General features: G+C 33.6%; 1 protein-coding gene and 1 long non-coding RNA gene across 3 annotated transcripts; one reads left to right on the top strand and one right to left on the bottom strand.

The window, feature by feature from the left end:
- The first annotated feature begins 138 nt into the window (after positions 1-138).
- On the top strand, positions 139-12675 carry LOC121124141 (ATP-binding cassette sub-family C member 4). The gene is made up of 18 exons (XM_040719267.2): positions 139-229; positions 6534-6638; positions 6715-6825; positions 6899-7247; positions 7313-7535; positions 7593-7749; positions 7819-8068; positions 8179-8875; positions 8942-9371; positions 9428-9714; positions 9781-9860; positions 9923-10077; positions 10130-10356; positions 10414-10706; positions 11723-11968; positions 12032-12204; positions 12269-12398; positions 12456-12675. The coding sequence occupies exons 2-18, from the start codon at positions 6562-6564 to the stop codon at positions 12585-12587; spliced, it is 4017 nt and encodes a 1338-aa protein (XP_040575201.1). The 5' UTR covers positions 139-229; positions 6534-6561; the 3' UTR covers positions 12588-12675.
- Positions 12676-15932: 3257 nt separating this feature from the next.
- On the bottom strand, positions 15933-23018 carry LOC121124131 (uncharacterized). 2 transcript variants are annotated; one of them, XR_005866245.2, is made up of 3 exons: positions 22696-23018; positions 21990-22241; positions 15933-16145 (listed from the first exon to the last, which is right to left on the bottom strand). It is a non-coding gene; the product is annotated as an uncharacterized lncRNA (long non-coding RNA). The 2 variants fall into 2 exon arrangements; XR_005866244.2 differs by lacking the exon at positions 15933-16145 and adding an exon at positions 20449-21833.
- Between the last annotated feature and the right edge of the window lie 324 nt (positions 23019-23342).

Genomic DNA, 23342 nt, shown 5'->3' with positions numbered 1-23342 from the left:
CATTCGTAATATGTAGAAAATTACTTCAATAGAGTTTAATTGATGATGAGGAGGATTATGTCACGGTTTTCTTATATAATGTATCCGCAAGGTTTTCACACTTGTCATGTACAAAAACATGCTTATTTCGAATTGTATGGAAGTCAATCATTCGATTTGATTTCCTATATGGTTAAATACACTACTTTGTCTCTAGATTTGAAAAAACGGAGTCTTCTGTAAAAGAAAAGTAAGTTTTCATTTTCCTCTATTCATTTTATATTATATACATATTTTTATTTCAAGAGTTTTTGAGAGATAATATTTTGCCTTAATATAATTCAAGGCCATGATTAGGACTTTTGTATAGAAAAGGGTCGGGAAGCTTTTATTTGCCATTTATTGAGATTGACATTTTCTTCCAAAATTTTTGGAATGCATTTATTTGTTTTAAATTTGACTCTTTTTGACAAACTTGTAAAATTTGACAATTTTTAACAGAATGTTCTTCAAATAAAAGACTTTTTTGGATGACTTTTTTTTGCATAGATTTTTCATGAGATTTTTTTAAAAGTTTTATAATACAATTTTCAAGCAATTCCCGAATCGCTTTTGGGTAGCCAAAAATGGGGGAACAGTTGCCCTTACTATCTACACCTATGTTTGGCTTGTGCTTATCGTCAGGGGTGCCTGTAATACTTTTTTATGGGCTTAATATGTCCCTGATTTTGATTCAAGATTATCTTTTTTAGAAAAGAAAAAATAATTGCTTTTGCATGTATTTTTTCGCACAAAGCGATAATTTTTGGACGATAACGATCCTTGATTGGGCAAGGGAGGAGGCAAAAACCTCCAGTTAATCCTTTCAGACCCTCTTACTATGGGTTTCCCACAATTTTGTTTATGTATTTTCTTGTCAGCTTTTATTCTTAACCCTTATTAGTGTTATGATCGTTGATTTACTACATAAACTCCAAGTAATAATCTGGGAAGATATCAATAGTCATACTAAATGAACAATAGTTTGGAAGAATGAATATATATGTTCATATAATTTCAGGCCTTAATTATTTATCTCCTTAGAGGAAAGGTTGAGAGACTGAATTTACATGTATCCAACTTTTGAAAGTATGTTCATAATTCTATTATGTTCTAAAGTTAATTTAATTTTTATCAACTACAACACTTTTTATAATAATTAATTTTGAAAGACCAAAAAGAGTGTGTTTATCTCCAAATGGAAAATATTTGATACAAAGTTATGTTTCCCCCACAAGCGTATCCCAATAACATCAACCATTTCTATGTATTTGAATTGTCAGCTATCGGCTTTACTCGCTCCTTCTCCTTAATTTTGTACTCTAAACCTTCATTAATTAAACTCAAATCAGCTCTTATCATGCTGTGAATAATTCCCAAATAGAAAATGAACAAGCAGTTAATTTGCGATCATTTTTACTTACCTTTTTTGAGGGAAGGTCAGAGATGAAATGAAGATTTATGTGGAGGGAAGGTCAGAGATGAAATGAAGATTTGTGTGGAGGGACTTTTTGATGTACAAGAACAGCTACTCGGATGTCTTTTATCTAATTAAACCCTCAAAGAATCTCAAATTTTAAACACTAAGAAGAAGTCGACTTTTCATCAAAAAATTCAAACGACTCTATGTCATTTTCTTTGTGATATAGCTTACATTTCATAATGTTTTCAGTCATTATTATGGTTTAAAATCCCATTAGTGTTGCTGCGATACTAGTTCCGTACATCTGCAGAGAAATCGTGCCAGACGTTAAACAGTCCTTTATGTATCTCATGTCATGTTGGCAGGACATCCTTCATTTCTAGAAGTAGACAACACTTTGATTCAATATATCCAACAATAAGGCTTATTTTTTATCCTTGGCAAAGGTAATGCCCACATGAAGGAGAGGTTTACATACTCGAATCATGCAAATCCATCCTTAACTACATAGTTATTGAACACAAAACCCCCACATTCCTCCCTATCAAACTTAAAAATAGATACGAGTAATAAAAAACTTATTCCAAAACATATTCTAAATGGAGGGGGAGGGGATATAACAAAGTAAGCCGATGAAATAGTGATATAAGCAACACCACAAAAAGACTAATATCGATGGACCAGGATCTAGGATTCCTTGATCTTAAAATTCTTTTGTCTAATTATATTATTTACTTTGATCAACGTATGTAATTATCGAAGGGAATTATTTTTGAATATAGCAGTTCAGAGGAACTGATTATCCTTAATCTTAATATAATCTGCTTTGATGTGATCAATACTATCTGATTTCAGTACTATGTAAAATTAAATCCATTCCATGAAATGTAATTGATAATTACTCCCAATTTTTTTGTTTCAACAATTTCATGAATAAGGCATGAGCAAACAAAAAAATAAATTGATTGTAAGGTGATGGGACAGTCTGTGGGTTACTGTTTAACTTATTTTTCTTAAAAAGAAATTGCTGTATTCTGAGAATAAATTTGATAGCTCTCTCTCTAAGCAAAGGTTATCTAAATGTATGAAAACAATCAGAGGGTGTGTTGTATACAGTGTTCCCTGATCATAACATATTTGGATCTAAGACATAAGAACGTAGTAGTATTACTGAAATATATTGTAGGCGTGGGCGGGCATATAGCATCAAACGTGTATACAGGATCCCCTGTATATAATTCCCCCTGATGTGTTATATTATCTACATTTTTTTAATCTAAGAAATAACAATGTAGTCGTATTAATTTAATATTACAGACGTGTGCTTGTATACAAAGAGACTGCCTATGTTTGTGTCTGTTATTGCATTCTGATGTGTCTCAATATCATATGCATTTACCGTATATATTAACATTTGAATAAGATACATAAATATGCCCATATTTTAAATTAAATACTCTCTTCCATGCATTTTGTATGTAGTATATGGGGAGCACAGGTTTGTTTGTTTTTGTTAGTGAGCGCTTTAGAGTGTAAAGTATTCATCAGTCCTCACATCATAGTAAACAAAATTCTCAAACTGTTATTATTATTATTTGCTTCTTGAGGAGAGAACACGTCATATGAATTGATATAAGTATTGAGTAGTTACATGTGAGTCTGTTCATGAAAAATGGAGATTGACACTGAGGATTTCTTAGAGAGTTATCTTCTATATAATTAAAGCAAAATGTGTCTTTTAGCCGACGCTTAACTACTCTAGTTCAGGGAATATTATTATTTTGCTTCAAAACGGCGTCAGTCTCTGTCGCTTTGTATACAAAATAAGGTAAGAGTCAACAACACTCATGCCCCATCATAGTCTTTACTATTCTACATACCATTGTAAAAGTGCTGAGAACCTGCTTCCATTGATCTGCACTTTTCATAAAGTGCAGATCCTATAGATTTTGTTCTTTAAAGATTTGTTAGTGAAGAGGCTTTGAACCATTTTTCTTTTGCATTCGGAAATCTGTTTTTGAATTCACTAATCCATTCCATTCTCAACTTCCCTTTCTCTAATTACCTTAACCTTGTCATACATATACCTTTTGGCATTGTGGTTAGGAATCATCAATCCCTTATTAAGCCAAATGCCATCCCATTCTATCTCACCTTTCTATTCACGATTATTTCCAAAGCCATGTAAGCCGGAAACATGGGTCCGAAAACCTTATTCTCGCTTCTTTAAGAACAAGTTAGTTTTCTCTTTATTTTCAGCTCAGAACGACACATTTGTGGAACAACAATAATTTGATTTTCCCAATAGAAAACGCCTCCATCTGAAACTTCCAAGTTGTCATAATATCTTAAATAAGGGCAAAAAACACGCTTTATTAATTCTTGAGGACCCTTCGCAAATCCATCAATATATATATATACCCATTGTTATGCATTTTTTTTCAAGTTCTAAAGGCAAGATATCTATGCTTAACGATATTATAGTTTAGACCAGTGATTCTCAAACTGTGGGCCTCGACCCCAAATGGGGTTGGTAATTGACCTTGGGACAAATGTGAATATTATATAAAACACTGTGAAAAAAACATGAAGACATTTATTCAAACTTTGTCACTACAGATAACAGTTCCCTCAGTCACTCAATACAATTTTAGAGCCAGTATTGAATAGTTTTGGTTTCTGTTTTGTTTTGATTGCACCACCTTTGGTTGCTCCTTCCAGGAATATTGCCAAACCATCAAAAAAGTTTGAAGAGATGCCACTCAAAGGCTTCTATAATTCTGTATGGAGGGATGTAGGAGTTTTCTTAATGACCTCAAACATTATGGTGACCGTGCCTATTTTCTTCTCTGATGAAGAATTCACGGAATGATAGTTACATAATGAATAAATAATTTATAATCGAAATATAAGGAAGTTTATTGTACAGAAGAAAAAAGTGAATGTATATCTAAGAGGTTCATTTCTCGATGGCTTATTCTAAAGTGGTTTGCTATATTTGAAAGGTTGGCGACCACTGGTTTAGACTCTTCATTTGATTTTTGAGACTATATTTGATCCCGCTATAACCTTTCAAATGAAATCCATCAATATATAATTATTCCATTGTGACAATGAATTTATGATACTTTGAGTATTTTTTGAGGTTCATTCGAAGGATTGCTGAGGATAATTTGTTGATAGAAATGGGGTATAATGTGTTAAAGAGTACAAACTATTTAATATAGAATCAATTTTAAGAAAAATCATTATTGTGTACTTTAATGTTGAAGGGTTGTGTATGTATGTATATAATTGGTTTTTTTTCACTCATTGATTTTTTATAAGTTTCACATACTTTGAATAGTACTTCAAATATTCAGTCATGACATTGTGAAGTACACATAATGTATATTGCATTATGAGTCCGTAATGAACGATCCCCTCCATTACCTCATCATTATTTTTTGGATATGTAATGATGTATTGTAGCTTACCTAATGAAACAGTTGTTCAAAAATTATGAGATAATTATAGGTTAGAGTATGACCATAACATTTCTAAATAATTTTTGTATGACTTAGAGCTTCATTTGCATCTATACTGGATACCCTAAATGCAAATGTCCTTTACATTTAGACAAGACAGTAATGAACAGAGCATAAGGCAAACTGATAATGATAACTTTAACCTATAAAATCACAGGTTTAGTATGTACTTCACAATTGGTTTGACCGCCAAAGGGAGTCATCAACACAAGAACGCAACAACAATACCCGGAGAGCTCAAATGAAGTAGACTTAGGCTCCATTTCACAGTCAATCATGTCCAGTTCTTGTGGGGCTTTTGTTTTTGCGGCTAATTGATTAAATATATGCTGCACACTGAAGTCATGTTGACCTCGTTTGGCTATTGACAAGGGATACTTGAGACGGATTTACACAGTTAATGATATATATATATATTTATCTAAATTTGAAATTGTATCCTTTCATATGTAGAAAGAATGTATTTATGTATTCAAATATATTTATTTGTATATAAAATTTAATAGATTTTTTAAAACAAGATGTTATAATACATATTACTGTATGATGATCCTGACACATTGGTCCCAGGTACCTGCTTTCAGAAACGCTGTACTACACTAAATATTTATTAAGGTCTATTTCTTTAAGAGATGGAGTTTTTCGGATTTTGTAATTTTCTCATAGAATAAATTTCATATCTTCTTTCTATTGGGTGCCCTTTCAGAATATTTCTGGGGACCTTAGGGTACTGATTTTCAATGTCCACTTTTCGTCAAAAAAGCTAATTTACCTAGCATACATTTTGTCAAAAAAAAAATATTAATAAGTATATTTATGATTATGATGAATATAACTATGATTCCCATTAAACATCGTCTCTCAATCTATGCTGATCAAGATATATTTGTTATTGGATAAGAAATCTACACTACAAAAAGAGCAAAAGTCCCTGCGAAAAGCGATACGAAAAATATTCAATAAATAAAAAAAAATAAAAAAAATACAGTGTATATTCTTGTGTTAGCAAGATAACGCCGTGATTTATTGGGCGATTCTCATGATTTTTGTTATAACGTCTCTAATACTGGTTTGAGACAACTGTTCAAGTATCCTCATAATGAAATGAATCAATTGATTAATGAATCATTCCATTCGTGGCAAATAATGAAACACAGTATCTTTTAATTTTTTTGAGTATCCTGCATGGGAATCAAAATTACATAGTATGAGTCATCATCTAATGTATGTAATATTTTTTAAGCAAATTGTTCGTTCGGAAAAATGGGATTGGGGAAATTGTATATACTTTCATTTATTATAATATTATAGTTCTTATATAAACTCTAATATAAATCAATACTTGCTTACATTAATACTGCATGATTATAATTATTTGAAATTTTCTTATTGTTGGAGATTTTTTTTTTTTTTTTTGGGTAAAATAAATTTTCATTCTTGTTTTTTTTTTCGATAATGAGTTTTACTCCGTGCTGTCGTTATATGTCCCCTAATTGCCGCACAATTAAATATTTATTGTAGGGTAGAGGATACCTTAATAATAATTATTTTTTTATTTTTTTCAGTCTTGTTTGATGACTTAATTGGATTTCAATGGATTTCCAACAGGAATATTTCCAGGAGACTAATCCAAAGTCCAAAACAAATATCCTCTCGAATATTTTATTTTTGTAAGGCTATTATCTTTATCAAGTTTTATTCTAATAGGATTTAACAAATTTTTATTTATTCATTTTAACATTGTAGATGGACCATTCCGTTCATACGAAAGGGTCAAAAGGAAGACTTTGATGTTCATGACCTGTACAAAACTCTTCGAGAGGACTATTCGCGTGAATTAAACGACCGACTTGAAAAGTAAGTATTTAATCATGAATATATGTATTCTGTCGGATATTAATGTTTGGGTTCTTTCATTTACATAATATAGAGAATGGCAAAAGGAACTATCAAAAGTCAAAACCTTCTCTGGAAACTATCATCCCAGTTTTGCAAAAGCCGCCATCCGAACATTTCGGCTCCAGACGTTATTGTCAGGTGTCTTTGTATTCTTTGAGGAATGTGTTCTACGGATTGCTCAGCCCTTTGCAATCTTCAAGATTATTGGTTATTTTAGTTCTGGTGGAACGGTAATGTCAGAGGATGAACTCTACTTTTGGTCTGGAATCCTCGTAGGGGCAGGGGTTATTTTTGTTCTCTTTGATCAAAGATACTGGTATCTGTCTTTGAAAACAGGAATGCAACTTAGAATTGCTGCCTCTGCAATTATTTATCGAAAGGTCAACTGATGATATGTTTTATTCTCATTGGAATGACTAATGATCTTAATTTTTCTTTTCTTTAGGCTCTTACATTGAGCAAAGCATCCCTTGGAAGGAGTTCTATTGGACAAATGGTGAATCTTCTATCAAATGATGTGAATCGCTTCGATAACTCTACAGTCTTCCTTCAGTACCTATGGGTAGCTCCAATTCAATTTATATGTGTTATGCTAATAACATCTTACTTTGCTGGGATTGAGGCTGTAGCTGGTGGAGGTCTCCTCATTTTTTTCATATTTTTTCAAAGTAAGTTCTGAATAGCCTTTCCAACCTATTGTTATCCAATCTTCTTTCTTCTAAAAGCCTACATGGGAAGAATGTTCTCCAAACTCCGACTCATGACTGCTAGCAAGACGGATATTCGGATTCAAATCATGAACGAGATTTTAGATGGAATTAAAGTGATCAAAATGTACGCATGGGAGACTCCATTTGTTCAGCTGGTTACCAATGCAAGAAAGTAAGTACATTATTTTGGGTTTCCTCTATTTTTAGTTATTCATTTGTTTCCTCCATCTCCTTCTCACAGAAATGAAATGTCTGTAATCAAACAAACTGCGGGATGCAAATCCTTTAATTATGCATTCTTTTCAACCTCCAGTCGTTTTGTATTACTTCCTGTTTTCCTACTTATGGTACTCTTTGGAGTGGAGATTAATGCACAAAAAATATTCCTGATATTTGGCCTTTTTGATGCCATTAAACTACCTCTGACCCACTTCTTTCCCAGTGCCATTTCCGCTTCATCCGAAGCACTTGTCTCTATGAAACGAATTGAGGTGAATAATTAACTAATTATCCACTTATCAATGCATACAGATAAAAGCATTGCATATATAATTATAATGTTTCATGACCATGCTTAATCATTAAGTTTGATATCATTTAGGAGTTCCTTTTACTCAAGGAACTAAGGGATGTGCAATCCAAGATTAATCACGTGATTCTCCCTGGACGATATGAGCCTCTCACTGTGGAAGTGACAAAGATATCAGGGAAATGGTTGGACTCCAGCAATGAGTTCACACTAAAAAACATAAGCTTCTCTGTTGAAATAGGAGAGCTGTGTGCCATCATTGGTCCAGTTGGATGTGGTAAGAGTACCATAATCCAATCACTTCTGGGAGAATTCCCAGTTTCTTACGGAGAGATCAATATTAAGGGACGTATTAGTTATGCCTCTCAAGAGGCTTGGATTTTTAGTGGATCTGTTCGGCAAAATATTCTTATGGGAAAGCCTCTCATTGACAAAAGGTACAGAGAGGTGATCAGAGTTTGTGCATTGGAGCATGATGTTCGTGAATGGCCTGATGGTGATTACACTTTCGTGGGGGAGAAGGGGATTTCATTGTCCGGTGGACAAAAGTCAAGAATTAACCTTGCTCGTTGTGTGTATGCTAGTGCAGATATTTACATTTTGGATGATCCACTCTCTGCTGTTGACCCTCATGTGGGACAACAGCTCTTTGACACTTGTATTCAAAAATTTCTATCAGACAAAACTGTCATTTTAGTCACGCATCAGCTCCAGTTTTTAAAAAATGCAAATAATATCATCCTTTTAAATTCGGATGGAGAGATCGAAGGTGATTTATACGGGAACTTTCTTTCATTTAGCATAATAATAATAATAATATAACTCTCATTATTAGCGAGTGGAACTTATGAAAAACTTATGAGTCAATCTGGATTTGTAACATACTTGGAAGCCACATCCGAAGAAGAAGATTCAGATCTGTTATCTGACGTTCTCTCTGATGTCAAATCAGATGGAGAATATATGCGTTCTCAAAAAAAGAAATTAAAGAAAGGAGTTCGATCTCGAAGATCTTCTACATCCCTACTTGTTCCCGTTCCCTATATTGGAGGTTCAACAGAGAGAGACACATTTCCAGAAGAGAAGGGATCCCAGGAATGGAAAATGGGATCTAAAGAAACGATCATCGAGGGAAGCGTTTCTCTTTCTCTTTACCATAAATACTTTGTGGCTGGAGGCGGATTCTTCAAGTTTCTCTGTGTTTATTTCCTGAGTTTGATCACGCATACCCTATTTGTTGTCTCAGATTGGTGGCTCAGATTATGGTAAGTCTCTCCTCACCTTTGAAAGAATTGTTTTTTATATGTCCCTAACCTATTAGGACTAATGCTGCAGATGCACGAAAATTGGGTCCTCTACCTCCCACATTTTATTTCTCAGAATACCAGGACATGACATTACAAATTACAGCTGACTTTCAAGTGGATTTCTTCAACTTTATTTACTGCTCGATCTATCTCTCCTTGATTATTATTCTTCTATTTTCTGCTCAGCTGAGTGTAAGACAGCTTTTCATGTCATGCATGCGATCGTCTCAAACTCTTCATGATCGAATGTTTGAGAAAGTGGCTTTCACAAATTCAAGATTCTTTGATCTCAATCCAAATGGTAAGTAATACGACGACCCACCATGTAATATTTCAAAAATAATCCTTTAAACCCAACCACGTATAGGTCGAATTCTGAATAGATTTTCAAAGGATATCGGCTCCATTGACGAGCTCTTACCACCTGTACTCATCGACACGAATTGGGTAATGTCCAAGGAGTATTTTTGTATACCTCTTTATATAATTTGTTTTTCATACTCTTGCAGGCCCTTCTCTCTGGATCAGGTATTTTTATTCTTATATCTATGACGAATCCCTTAATCGTCGTTGGAATCGTTGTACTTTTATTAATCCTTTTGACGATACGTAAATATTACCTGAATGCATCAAGAGCAGTCAAACGACTCGAAGGAATAACAAGGTAACAATAGAGAATATATTGTAAACGAGGGGTAACATGATTCATTCCTTAGATCTCCTGTATTTTCACAACTGGCATCATCCCTCGACGGCTTAACGACCATTCGTTCTATGAAAATTGAAGAAATGCTCATTGAGGAATTTGACTATCTCCAGGATATCCACACTTCTTCCTATTACTCCTTTTTAGTGGTTAATCGATTTTTTGCCTTTTGTGGAGACTTGATGCTTTCCCTCTTTACAGCCTCCATGGTCTCTATGTTTTTATTTTATAATAGGGGTAAGGCACAACTATTCACATTTAGTAATAATTACATAAAACAATAATTTCTTTAAGATGCGACTGGAGGTGACGTGGGCTTGAGTCTAACTTTATCTCTTGCTCTCTGTGGAATGATACAGTGGGGCCTTCGTCAATCTGCAGAAGTTGAGAACTTTATGACATCTGTTGAGAGAGTTGCAGAGTATGGCGACTTACCCAAGGAAAAGGGCTTAAAGGGGGATATCAAATTAGATCCCTCATGGCCAGATAAAGGCGTTATTGAATTTTCAAACGTTAATTTGAAATATGATGGCACCACACCCTATGTCCTTAAGGGACTGAGTTTTAAAACAAATTCATTTGAAAAGGTATGTAGATCGGCATTTAAGTAAAACATATAATCCGTATTATGCTGTTGTGTACAAGATCCAATTTATCGTCTTATAGTGTCTTATTTAATTACAACGCCATATATTCCAATCAACAACTTAATATATACGGTCTGGGGATTTTTAATCCAGAAAATTCAAGGATAAAACCCTACATTTTAATTAATTTCCCAATATGTATTCAGGAATTCAAAAAGTATTTTGCTATTACATAAAAGGGTCCATAGTGAAGTGAATGACCACCTCCAGCTTCAACCACAGCCTTAAATCTGTCCCTGAGCCTGGCACAGACCTTGATTAGAAACTCCTTGTTCATGTTGGACACTGCCTATAGAATAGGACGTTTATCGGGAGTCAGGTCCAGCGAGCTAGGAGGCCACATTTCCTTTCCCCAATGTTGTTTTCCAGAATAAATCTGGTTCTAATTACACAATTGGGACTAACTGCACCAATTTAAAATTATATCATGACAACAGATTTGTTAAGATAAATCTAAGCTATTTATCATCATTATCTATCGAGTCATTTACGTCCTTGGACGTGCGTTTTCACGGAGGAACATAATATTCGGAGGATATCTCAAGGATTTTATATTTTTTCTTACACCGTTTTGTCAGCTGAATCTGATGATTACATTTTCATAAATATAAATCTAAGGGTTGTCACAATATTGAGGTCTAAACTCCCCCATCTTGTTTACCATACATAGATGATACCATTTCATTTTGATATTTTAAAATTACTTACTTATCTCCTATATACCTGTTTATAAGTGATGACATTCTTGACACGCTATACTTGTACACGACACATATACTACTACCTATACCAGTGACGCCGGGGCCATAGAGCCACTGCACCCCCCTCTCACTTTTGAGGAATTTTATATTAATAGCTATGAAAAAAATCCATTTTCCCATATTAATTTTCAAAAAAATATATTAAGGCTTAGACAATTGCTTTTTTATTAAAAAAGGTTATTCGTTCTATTTCAGATTGGTATTGTTGGACGAACAGGGGCAGGAAAGTCCTCCATGATATCTGCTTTGTTTCGTTTAGCCGAACCTGAAGGGAAAATCTTTATTGATGGAGTGAATATTTGTAGATTGAGTTTGCAAGATGTGCGAAAAAAGATTTCCATCATTCCTCAGGATCCCTTATTGTTCAAAGGAACGATCCGTAAAAATCTGGATCCCTTTGATGAGTATGGAGAACTTGCCATTTGGCACGCTTTAGAGCAGGTAAATTTACATAATACTAGCAATCTAGGTATATTTACATGACTCATGATCTATTCTTCTTAGGCAAAATTATCTGTCACAGTCTCTGAATTAGAGGGAGGATTAGAAACGGAGGTAAGTGAGGGAGGAAATAACTTTTCTGTAGGACAAAGGCAACTCTTTTGTTTGGCAAGAGCTATTTTAAGGAAAAATAAAGTTTTAATTATGGACGAAGCCACTGCGAACGTTGATCCCATGTAAGGAGATATATAAAATATAATTAAATCATGGTAAATATGTTATTTTTCCTGGCTAATATAGGACGGATTCACTTATCCAAGAAGCCATTCGAACTGAATTCAAGGACTGTACAGTTTTTACAATTGCTCATCGTCTATATACTGTCATGGACTCTGACAGAATACTGGTCATGAGTGATGGAGAGATCAAAGTAAAATCCATCATCAATAATTATTCCTCTCAAATTAACATTCTTTTATTCTCTTAGGAATTAGGAGCACCTTTAGATTTATTAAGTGATCCCAGTAATATATTTTACCAAATGGTGAACCAGTTGGGACCTTCTGCAGCTGAAAGATTGAAAAAGATTGCACAGGGTCCGGGTCTCCAGAGTACATAAAAAGAAGATGAAGTTTCAAACCTTTCATTTATTTTATTATGATCATTATTCTGTTTAAAGCAAGACAAATATATGACATGCATGAAAATCTCATTTGTACGTCTACTTAATTGTCAGCTTTTTTTAAAATCTACTTTTTAGTAGGTACTAGGGATGCAATTGATCCTTAAATTGGGATTCTAGGTTCTATGCAGCTCTTTGTTCTAACAGTTTCCTGTCTTAACAATTCATCATCTAAATTTTAGTGGTTCTGATTCGGTTATTTCTGGCATTCAAATTTTGCTTAATACTTGTGACTAACATTTTTAATGGCCTTTTTTTGATAAAGATATATTCTTGTAGGCGTTTATATTAAAATTAATAACGTCAATATTAAAAGCGTGGTGGATGTCAAAACATCAGTTGTACATACGTTTTGGTGTAACCTTGTATTTATAGTAACCTTGGGAGCATGTAGACGTCACATTTCGTGATGTGAATGTAAAATAAGGAACTAGAATTAAAATGTCGCTCGAAAATTATTGCTTCTGATCTTTAGGATCAATGGATCCATTAGAAAAAATAACTCCTTCTTTTAATTGGTTTGATTACTAATGCCTTTCTTTTCGGCGAGATAGTCTTCTATTTCTCCATTGAGTCATGGAGCCTATGTGTTTTGAAATTTTAATGCCCTTGATAGGGACGATCAAAATTCATTGGAAGACTATGTTTCCCGAATTCTGTACCTATAATGGGACAGCGAAGCGGTGTTTGCTATATTTGTTAGGATCATTCTCTCAAGATCTGGTCTTATTATTCAGTGAATCTATGCAAAAAAATCCTTTGGTTGATTGGATTTAAATATTAACGAAGGTATGAAGGAGCGCATGTACCATGTCCAAAGAAAACGCAGCGATTACAAGAGGAGGGTTGAATTCGCTAAAATTTATCAAGAATCTGTTATTTTATTACCTATGGACTTTTCTCAAAGAAATTAAACTCCTTACTCTTCAATTCAAATGTGAAAGACACATTTCATTTCTCTTTATAAAGTTCTTAACCTTTTTGCTATTGAGAATGAAGGAAAAGGAACATTTAATATAGATATTATGCTGTATAAAAGTTGCGATTTTGTATAAATTACAACTTGTATGACAATATTCTAAAAGTTGCAACTTGAATAATAGGTTTGTACACATTACAACTTGAACAAAAATTCTTGTAACTGTTTAAACCTGTGCAAAAAAAAGAGAGGTTTTTTAAAGCGCAACTTGTACGATACTGTTATACGAGTTAAAATGTTATTTCTAATGTCTGTCTGACTTTAATATTTCTTGTAATATCCTTTGAATGAGATCTAGTGGAGGGGTAGTTAGGGTTGATCAAAATGCACCGATCTACTACTTTCAAAGGGTCATTTTTATATTTCTACTGTAATGTACTGGCCCATTGATCTACTTGAACCATGTTTTACTTAAAGCATTAAACCAAGCAGCGCATCGAGCACCGTTATCCTTATGAAATAGTTTGGGGAATATTTATATAATATTTTCACAAGATGTCGCTTTTCTACCACGTCACTTATTGTACGTACTACGGTGTAGTAATCAATTTGACTAAGTAATAACACGTATATAATTTATTCTAGTCTTAAATATTTTATATTTATATTAGCACAAACACGCTATCTTAAAGATAGCCAATGAAAAATATTTTATTTATGTTCAAATTCTAAGCTAAACGATTTACTATAAACTATAATTATTTAATTGTTGTGTCTTGACAAGGTTGAGGAGACACAAACTATTTAAAGGTGGAGAGATCCAGGACGACCGAGAGAAGTGAGGAGAAGGAAAGGCGTAGAGGAATAATACAAAGGTTTGTTTATAGGAACATCCATAATATTAGTTAAACAAAAACCTACTCGGATACATAAATAAAATACACGACTATTTATACTTAAAACGAGGTAAAGAACTGTACTTTATATATATATATATACAAGTAAATAAAAGAAGAGAACAAGGGGAGAAAAACACTTATAGATTACACCACCCCCCCCAAGCACCAAATCCATGCCGGTGCTTAAACAGGTTCCACTCTATGAGTAGAAGCTTATTGATCCGCTCCATCCGTAACCAGGCGCGGACAAACCATTTGCTCTTGTATAAATAAAATTTATCTCCATAGACGTGCCGTGCTCTCAGCACACGTACAGGAAAAAGAGATCACTACTCCTCATGGAGGTTTTAGGAACGTGAGTACACTGCCCATTCTTGGGAGAAATATCGTTCACCCTTATGAGGTTTTAGGGACACGAACACCCTGCTCGTCCCTGGAAGACATATCGTTCACCCTTATAGAGGTTTTAGGGGCACGATCATCCTACTCATCTCTGGGAGACATATCGATCTCACTCAATGTACCCTCATCCAACTCTGGATGGAGGAGAAACCATTGCATATTCATAACCCAATGAGGTGAACTGGAGAGTAGGAACAACGAAAAAAATAGTCTGACACGAACACACACTTCACTTCTTGTAAGTGACTATGGTTCTCTTCCTTCCTCCGCGAGGCCCAAACTGCGGCACAACTTGTATTGCTCCGCCTTCCGTAGACGAACGAGCGTTCTCCCTGTCGACGAAAAGGGGGTACCCAACTACAGTAGGGCTAGCTTCGCTGACAATCCCACAGCAGGGAGGTCACGTGATCCTGATCCCATCCTCGTCGCAAATGTTGCGTCTTGACGAAGGTGAGGAGATTCAAATTCTTTAAACCAAGGAATCCAGGATGACCGAGAGAAATGAGGAGAGGAAATGGCGTGGAAGAACAAGGCAATACTTATTGAAAGGAACATCTGTATTATTATTATTACGAAAACCTACTCTGACAAATACATAAAATACACTACTATTTATACTTAAAACGAGGTAAAAGAAGTACAAGAAAATAGGAGAAGAGAACAAGGGGGAAGAAAACACTAATACATTACAATAATAGGTAAATTTCGATTGTAAAACCTCCTTGGATACAACATTTGTACACGTTTACTAAAAAATTATTAAATCTTTCTAATTATTCTTCCTTTTTTATCTCTCTCTCTCTTTCTATACCAAGATTTTTTTCCCACTAAACTCAACTAGATATTAATTATGCTGTAACATAGAAAAATATAGATATAGGAAATTAATGAATTAGATACTACAAATTCTTATTTTTTTAATTTAAATTTGAATGAGCATGAATCAATGCAGTAGCTGAGATGAATGATACTAATTTATGTGTTTTCAATATAAACCCAAAATATTTTTAACGACTACTTCTACCACTCAGATATAAATAAAATAACAATTTTTGATAGTGTATATATATTAAAGTTTTATTTATATCATAATTTTTGAATTAAATAAGTAAAATAAGATAGGCGTTTGCAAGGAGTGGCAACAGAGTAGTTTGGTCTTCAACCTCAACCATGAAACAATCCCCGCTGTTTCTATGAACTCCCCAAAAAAACCAGTGCACGCTCGGGAGTTATTTTCTTGAACTTGATCTGTGTACGTTCGCGCCCCGGTGATTCCTAGAGAAAGAAATATACTTTATGTATATTGATTTCACTAAAAGATTCCTAGGTTAAATGGAGTAATTGTAATACTCTAATGTTTACTTATACTTAATCAGTGCAACTCCATCTAACCAATTAAAGGAACATTAAAAAAAAAAGATATGTAGGCCCCTATCATTTTTTCATATAAAGTTACATATATAAATAAACATTTTAGTTTATAATTAAATCCCTAAACTAAAGTCAATACAACAATTAATTAGCACGGTGAGTCAAAAGATAATTAAAATACTCCGTAGTCGTTTATCACATTTCATAAAAATCATCAATAAAATTAGTAAAATGATCTGGTAGAAAACAAATGAATAAAAATGATTAAAATTATACAATTTAAAAAAAAGTAGGATGGAGACAAAAAGAACAACATTTAAGCATTAGTATTTGGGTAGTAGCGTATCAAATCCCCTGTGTACTTTCACGTTAGATTAAAAGAATCTGGAATTTTAATGGCAAAGACAGAGTATCTTGCAGCAGTCGAAATAAAAATAGCTCTAAATTTTTCATTTCGGATAGGGTCGTCTTCTGTCAGCTTCTCTGCTATCCTACTTCTACAGCTAACTCTATAATCATTTTTAAGTTTAATAGGGAGGAATGTGGGGATTTTGTGTTCAATAACTATGCAGTTAAGGATGGATTTGCATGATTCGAGTATGTAAACCTCTCCTTCATGTGTGTATTACCTTTGCCAAAGATAAAAAATAATAATCTAATATATATTTTAAGATATTCTTTATTAATATGTGTTGCGTCTATGTCTTAATAATTAAAAACTTACTTTTTGCATAATATTTAGTAAAATATTGCTTAAGAGACATCGAGTAACCACAAATTCTTACTTTTTAAATTTATGTAGTATTAATAACCAATGACGTCAACAGAAATACAAAGGGAGATATTAATTTTATAAATTTGCTGTGCTTCCCCAGCCATTTTCTTGTTGCCTAATCTTGTTCTATTTACATTGGTATGTACATACTTAAATATAAATATAATACGGCTAGTGTCATACGTCCTAGTGTCATATAGAATTATATCTTAAATTATATTACAAGTGAAATATAAACTAAGCTCTTTTAGTTCAATTAATGCAATATTTTCACTGAATATTTAAATTTAATAGAAGAGTTAACAAACCGGTATGAATGCTGCCTAATGGAGAATTTGTAGTCTCAGAATGTGAGATCTCCCTCCCCTTAATCTTAAAAATGTACATGAGTAGTGTATATTTCATATTATAGTTTGCTTTATTTTTTCAAACAAAAAAATTAATGACCTAGTAAATTTACATCATTACTTACATATACATTATGGTGCCAGAACATATTTTATTTGAATCTTTTGGAATAAATGGATTTATATTTTATAGTAAAAATAATAATATTCTGATAAACTTTTAAAGATGTGATACTGTTATCCAGTTTTAATTAATCTTTATGTTAACATGTAAAAGATGATGGTTATTACTGATAATGATTCATAAGTTAATAATGAATTTCCTACCATTAGACAGAACTATAACATACTTCATCATATTAATTAAATAGTTTCTATGTTAGGTTTAGATTTACAAAATTATATTTTGTGAACTATTAGAAAATATATGTATGAAATGATTCTCTTAATTTCCACATATATTTTTTGATATAACAATATAAATGAAGTTTAACCACCCTTTAGGTATAAAACTAAATTGATCTAGATTAAATACTCAATAAGTATTACTTATTCAACTAAGTATTCAATTATTAATAACAACTAAATATAATATCTTATGTGATAAATGACATAAATATATTTTAAGAATTTGGTATTGTTGCATCACATCGAAATTAACAATGGAAAAATTATTTGTGGAATTTTAATTCCTTCATCTAAAGTATCATATCCCGAATTGCTACGATTTACTTTAGATATTAATCTCACAATGGATTCAAGTTAATAAATAGTTCATAATATAATTTCCTAGAAATAGTTTTAAAATTTTAAAATTATTAAAAATTTCGTTCCATAAGAAAAAAACCATATTCACATATGTGTATATATTTAATCCAGAGCTTATTAGTTATATCTCGTACATATAAATCTTTAGAAAGATTTTTTACGATAATTTTTCCTGCAATATTTACAAGTTCCACATTTTTTAATCTCCTTCTTCAAATATTGACAGTGCAAATCACACCTTTTCCATGAAAAACACATTCTCTTTCTATTTTCATTTGATTTAAACACATCAGTTGTATATTCATGTGAGATTCCTTATTCTGGATAAAAATAGGTCACTAAGGTGTGACACAAAATGATTGTCGTTGGAGAAATTACGGTGTATTTCATATGGAAAAAGGACTGACAATACAGAAATCTACAGAAGAATTTCTTGATGACTTCTCTGATTCTGGCAGGCATGCCTGCAAATCAAATTCTCCAAGGTTTTGTGGTTCAGAGTTTGCCGGACAGTTTGACTTGCCTTATGAGCTTCTTTTTGGATGTGCAAGTGATCAGGCTCTTGCACATCTACTTCATAATTGCCCACATATTTTCAATGGAATTCAAGTGAGGACTGTTGGCAGACAATTGGTCTTTCATCCATAACCCGAAAGACTCAAAGCACCATTTCTAAGTTGATTTGGAGGGATGGGATGGATCATTGTCTTACATGAAGATGGACTCCGATGGCAGGGGAACAATTTTGTAGGTGCTAATTGTTCCCTCAAAGCTGTTGCGAGTGAGTGCAGGCAGAGCAAACTTTTCCAGAATCTCAGTCTGATAGTACTCACTGTTGATCCTCTTGTAGCAGTCCACAACATAAAGCTCACGGACTCCTACAGCCCTATATGCACCCCCCACAACATTATCTTTAGTGGATGCTTGACAACTGAGACAGGGGGGACATCTTGCTTTTTCCTAGGTCAAACCCTGTCATTTTGGAGATTTTTTGAAGTAGTTATCTAGAAGAAGCTCTAATCCGACCAAACCACACGTTTCCAGTCCTTCACAGATCACCCCTTCTTGTCAATTGCAAAGACCAACCTCTTCTTTTTCATCTCCTCCGTGAGCAAGGGTTTGAAGGGTCATTTGTAGGCCTTGGCGCCCAGAGAGTCCTAAAGTACCTTCTCACTGTCTCCTTAGAGATCTTGTATGCTTTTGATGTTAGCCGGGTAGACAATTTTCGGGTAGACTGACGTTTTTCCGAACACTTTTGGATATGACCTGTTTTGCAACATGCGCTCTTTCATACTGTCGTTAATATTTAAATCCAATCAACCAAATGGTTTTTTTGTATAAATTCTCTGAATAATAAGACCAGATCTTTGAATGATCATAACAAATATGGTGAACCCTATAATGCCCACTTTGGGATAAACAGTCTTCCAATGACGAATAAAAGTGGATATACTGCAACATTTATCGTACCCTTGATCAAAACATGATTATTTATACTTACTATATGCAACTTCCTTATTCCAATGACATGGGAATCGAATTGCTTTAAAATCAGAATGAGATGCAACTCTTTCCTGTACAAAAATACCATGATCCTTCATTAAGTTTTTAATACTTTCTCTTCTTTCATTAATATTTATTAAGTACTGGTTATTAGATGGATTTCCAGTTAAATAATGTTGCTTATGAGTGAACCTATTTTTCTTTGAGTTTTTTGAGATGATAAGATGAATTTATGGGAGTCTTCCGAGAATGGTTTATTTCGAACGCTCTGCAAACTTGTCCTTCGAGGAAGTGGATGAGCTTTTTGACCATATCAAGAGTAACTTTAGAGAATAACTCTTCCAGTCAACTTACCCATACAATTATAGTATGCATTGCTTCCTCCTTTCGGATGATACCTTCTGGAACATCAGTCTCCGTGTTTTGTTGTAGTTCCATTCTATAATCCACCTGGAGGTTCTTGAGGAGTAACAATTCAGTTTTTTTCTCTGAAAAGGCTTAAAAATTCAAGGCTCGACGTGCAATAATTTGTTGGGATATATACAAAGGTGGAAAAATTTATGGAAATTTATGAGGTTAAATCGGATGTTGAGACAGCTCAATACTGGTCTGCAAAGGGAATGTTTGTTTTTTGACGAAAAAGAGGGCAAATGGACCCAAGACTACAGGTGACAGATATTGATAGAACCTTCAAGAGGGGGCTATAGATGAGGCCGTTATTCAATTCTGAATGTATAATGTATTTAGAGTTTACCCCAGATAAAGGATATATATTCCATTATAAATTAAAAGAAATAAAGTATATAAATTATGCTTGAATTTGTGTTCCTTCTTTTGAACTTGTTTGCTGTAAAGGCTTTATTTGCTCTATGGCGCATCTTTGTTTATTTACTTATAAATACATCATATATGTAAATATATTAAATGGAGTAGATATATGTATATTCTTACAATTACCATTATTAATCAATTGAGCCGCACTCAGCGGCAATGCAGGGCTTAAGGGTAGTTCGGAAGGCGTTGTAGGTTTTCCAAAGGTACTTGACGGACATTCAGTTCCAGACAAGGTCCGCTGCGGCTATGAGGGAGTTCACGTTGTCGTGGCGAATTTAACAGGCCTTGTTCTCAATAGGTGACGTGATGCTGAAGTCCAGTGGGGAGATTCTTGCCGATAAAGTTTTGGACTGCTTTGTGCATGGGTGGTTCCGTCCTGCTGGAATACGACGTACCCTTCCCTGGACGACAATTTTGGAGCCACAGGACTACTTTCTTCTTCAGGAAGTCGAGATAATCGTCGGCTTTAAGGCTGTTTTTTTTTCTGGAGAGATGCGGTCGACCTTACAACCCTGAAATCCTCTGCAAGTGATGTGATTGTGGCGATTGCAGCCTTCTTGTACCTCTCCAGATCCACATTTTGTTATCTCCCACTTCTACTGCGTCGCTTAAGGTCCTGGTCAGCTTCCATGCGCTTTTTAACGTAGTAGACGGTAAAAATATTCAAAATCCTCGGAATTTTCTGTAGAAATACACAATACCTTTTTACTGAATCTAGAACCAAGATATAAGGCCACAATGTTGTGCATAATTTTTTTTCGACGAACCGATATATATTAGTATTTTGAATTCATATTAAAACATTATATGGTCAAATGTTTCGCAACCTCCCAGTATAAAAACACATTTAATGTCTATTTTCCCTCAAAAAATTATTTATATGTAGCCTGTAAGAGAGGATCTTCTTGTACAATCACTTATCAAATTCCATGGGAAAACTTGGTAACGAAAGCGAAGATTCAGAAGATATATTGGCAGAGAATGGAAGCGAGTGGATCACTTCAAGTATACATGGTGGTCTTAATTCACTTATCTAATGAGATAAGAATGAATTTGGGCCTTAATAATATAAATGATATTTTGAACTGCATTGAAACAACTTAATGATAATTTAGTGAATAATTTGAGCGAAGGTTATGCCTTTAGGCATATTGATGTGTAATTTTATGTCCTCTAGAGACCATTCTCCTAGCTTGAACCTCCCATCCAAAAAAGAGATGCCACACCCGAACGTTAATGCATTAGTATTAATTCCTAAATATGGATTGAATTCCAGGAGGATAGGAAAACACAAGTATCTTAAATTTTCCGACTCTACCAAACCACCGACTCCGGAGGCCTGATTCAAATATCTCTATTCAGCAACTGTAAAGTATCTAATATATATATCAGTTTAGATCTCATTTAAAAACTACTTGTATTTACAATGTAAATATTATGTATCAATGATTCATCACACCTCACTGAAGGGGAAGATATTTGAGTAATAATTAACAAATAAATATCATAGATTCAACTTACAGACAAGTGTATTAAACAGTTCTTTTAACGTAGATATCTTTTTGAAGGGATATGTAACGGTATTATCTTGAAGGAAAGGCTGGGAAGGTGGCCAAGATGCAGATTCAGGACAAGATGAAAATGTTTGACTTATATTATTTCTATATCCTCCCAAAAGGCTCGACGTTTCGTTTTGACTATACCTTGATGACTGGAGTTGAGGATCTAGAGTATTTTCTTGAATTCAGTAGGAGGAAAAACAAGTTGTTGATCCTTGAACATAATCTATAAAAAGTATATTTGACAACTTTGAAAATTGTTGAAAGTAAGCGTTAGTTGAATTGGCAAAATTATTTTCTTTAATATTTCGTTTTAAGTCTGAATAGTTTTTATTATATTTAGCAGAGTCTTTTAAGTTTATCTACGTTTTCTGTTTTGTTTTTTCATTGAGAAGATTTTAGATACTTAACAAATATGTTTGTATAGGAAATATTCGTCGTGACCTAATACAGGAACTCAAGATAAAGGATAGAAAATAAAATGATCCCTAAGTTTTCTGCAATTTTAGAGTGAGGTTATACATCATTAGCATAATGCAATAATATTGTATTTTGACATTGTCAATGTTATTTGTTTATCAAAAATCGATAAGAAAGGCTGATAATCATTTATCCGTTATAACAATAAAAAGCTCGAGTCCAATGAGATATAGAGGATAATGTTTTACCAGCCAAAGGGTTGCTAGGCCTTCAAGTTCCACCTTTGTACTACACTTTAAAGAAATACATTCTTTTTGAAGGAGAACGTAACCAAGTCCATTTTTCCTTGAGGTATCACATTGAAGAACTGTAGAATGTTGGTAATCGTACATACCCAAAGCAGGAGGTTTAACTAAGCACATTTTAACGTCTTCAAAGGCTATGCCTTGATGTACTCTCCATTTAAATTAATTTTTAATGTTCAAGAGTTCACGTAAGAGACCAGCAGTAAATAAGATATTTGAGATATGTATTACGTCTAAGAACATTGCACATATCTTGCAAAAAATATTCATATTTTCATTATAATACGAACATATTATATATTTACTGAGTTATATAATTTATTCAATTATATAACCGAATAATTACAAAAAGGGAAAAACACCTTTAACAAGGTCACGATGGATCGATTTTAACTTCTTTAAGGAGCAACAAGTAGTACTTGGACCCAAAACTAGGTATTTTGTCCTAAATATGGATCAATGTTAGACTAGTGTTAGCTAATGTTGTGTCAGTTCTTATTTAGGAACACGGTCCAGTCCAGTGAGGTCCCATCTAGTCCAGTAGCATTTGTCAATCCTTAAAAAAATGTAAAATCGATCCATCGTGACGT

This window comes from Lepeophtheirus salmonis, chromosome 1 (genome assembly GCF_016086655.4).
Source record: "Lepeophtheirus salmonis chromosome 1, UVic_Lsal_1.4, whole genome shotgun sequence".
In the NCBI taxonomy this organism is placed as follows: domain Eukaryota; kingdom Metazoa; phylum Arthropoda; class Copepoda; order Siphonostomatoida; family Caligidae; genus Lepeophtheirus; species Lepeophtheirus salmonis.
The sequence above is the reverse complement of the archived record's forward strand: the minus strand, read 5'-3'. Positions and strand labels throughout refer to the sequence as shown.

What these genes read in the sequence shown, in the direction of transcription:
- LOC121124141 (XM_040719267.2), top strand. Translation starts at nt 6,562, where the DNA reads ATGGATTTCCAACAGGAATATTTCCAGGAGACTAATCCAAAGTCCAAA. An exon ending in TTAAACGACCGACTTGAAAA is followed by an intron (nt 6,826 to 6,898) that starts GTAAGTATTTAA and finishes TACATAATATAG; the next exon opens with AGAATGGCAAAAGGAACTAT. An exon ending in CGACTCGAAGGAATAACAAG is followed by an intron (nt 10,078 to 10,129) that starts GTAACAATAGAG and finishes TTCATTCCTTAG; the next exon opens with ATCTCCTGTATTTTCACAAC.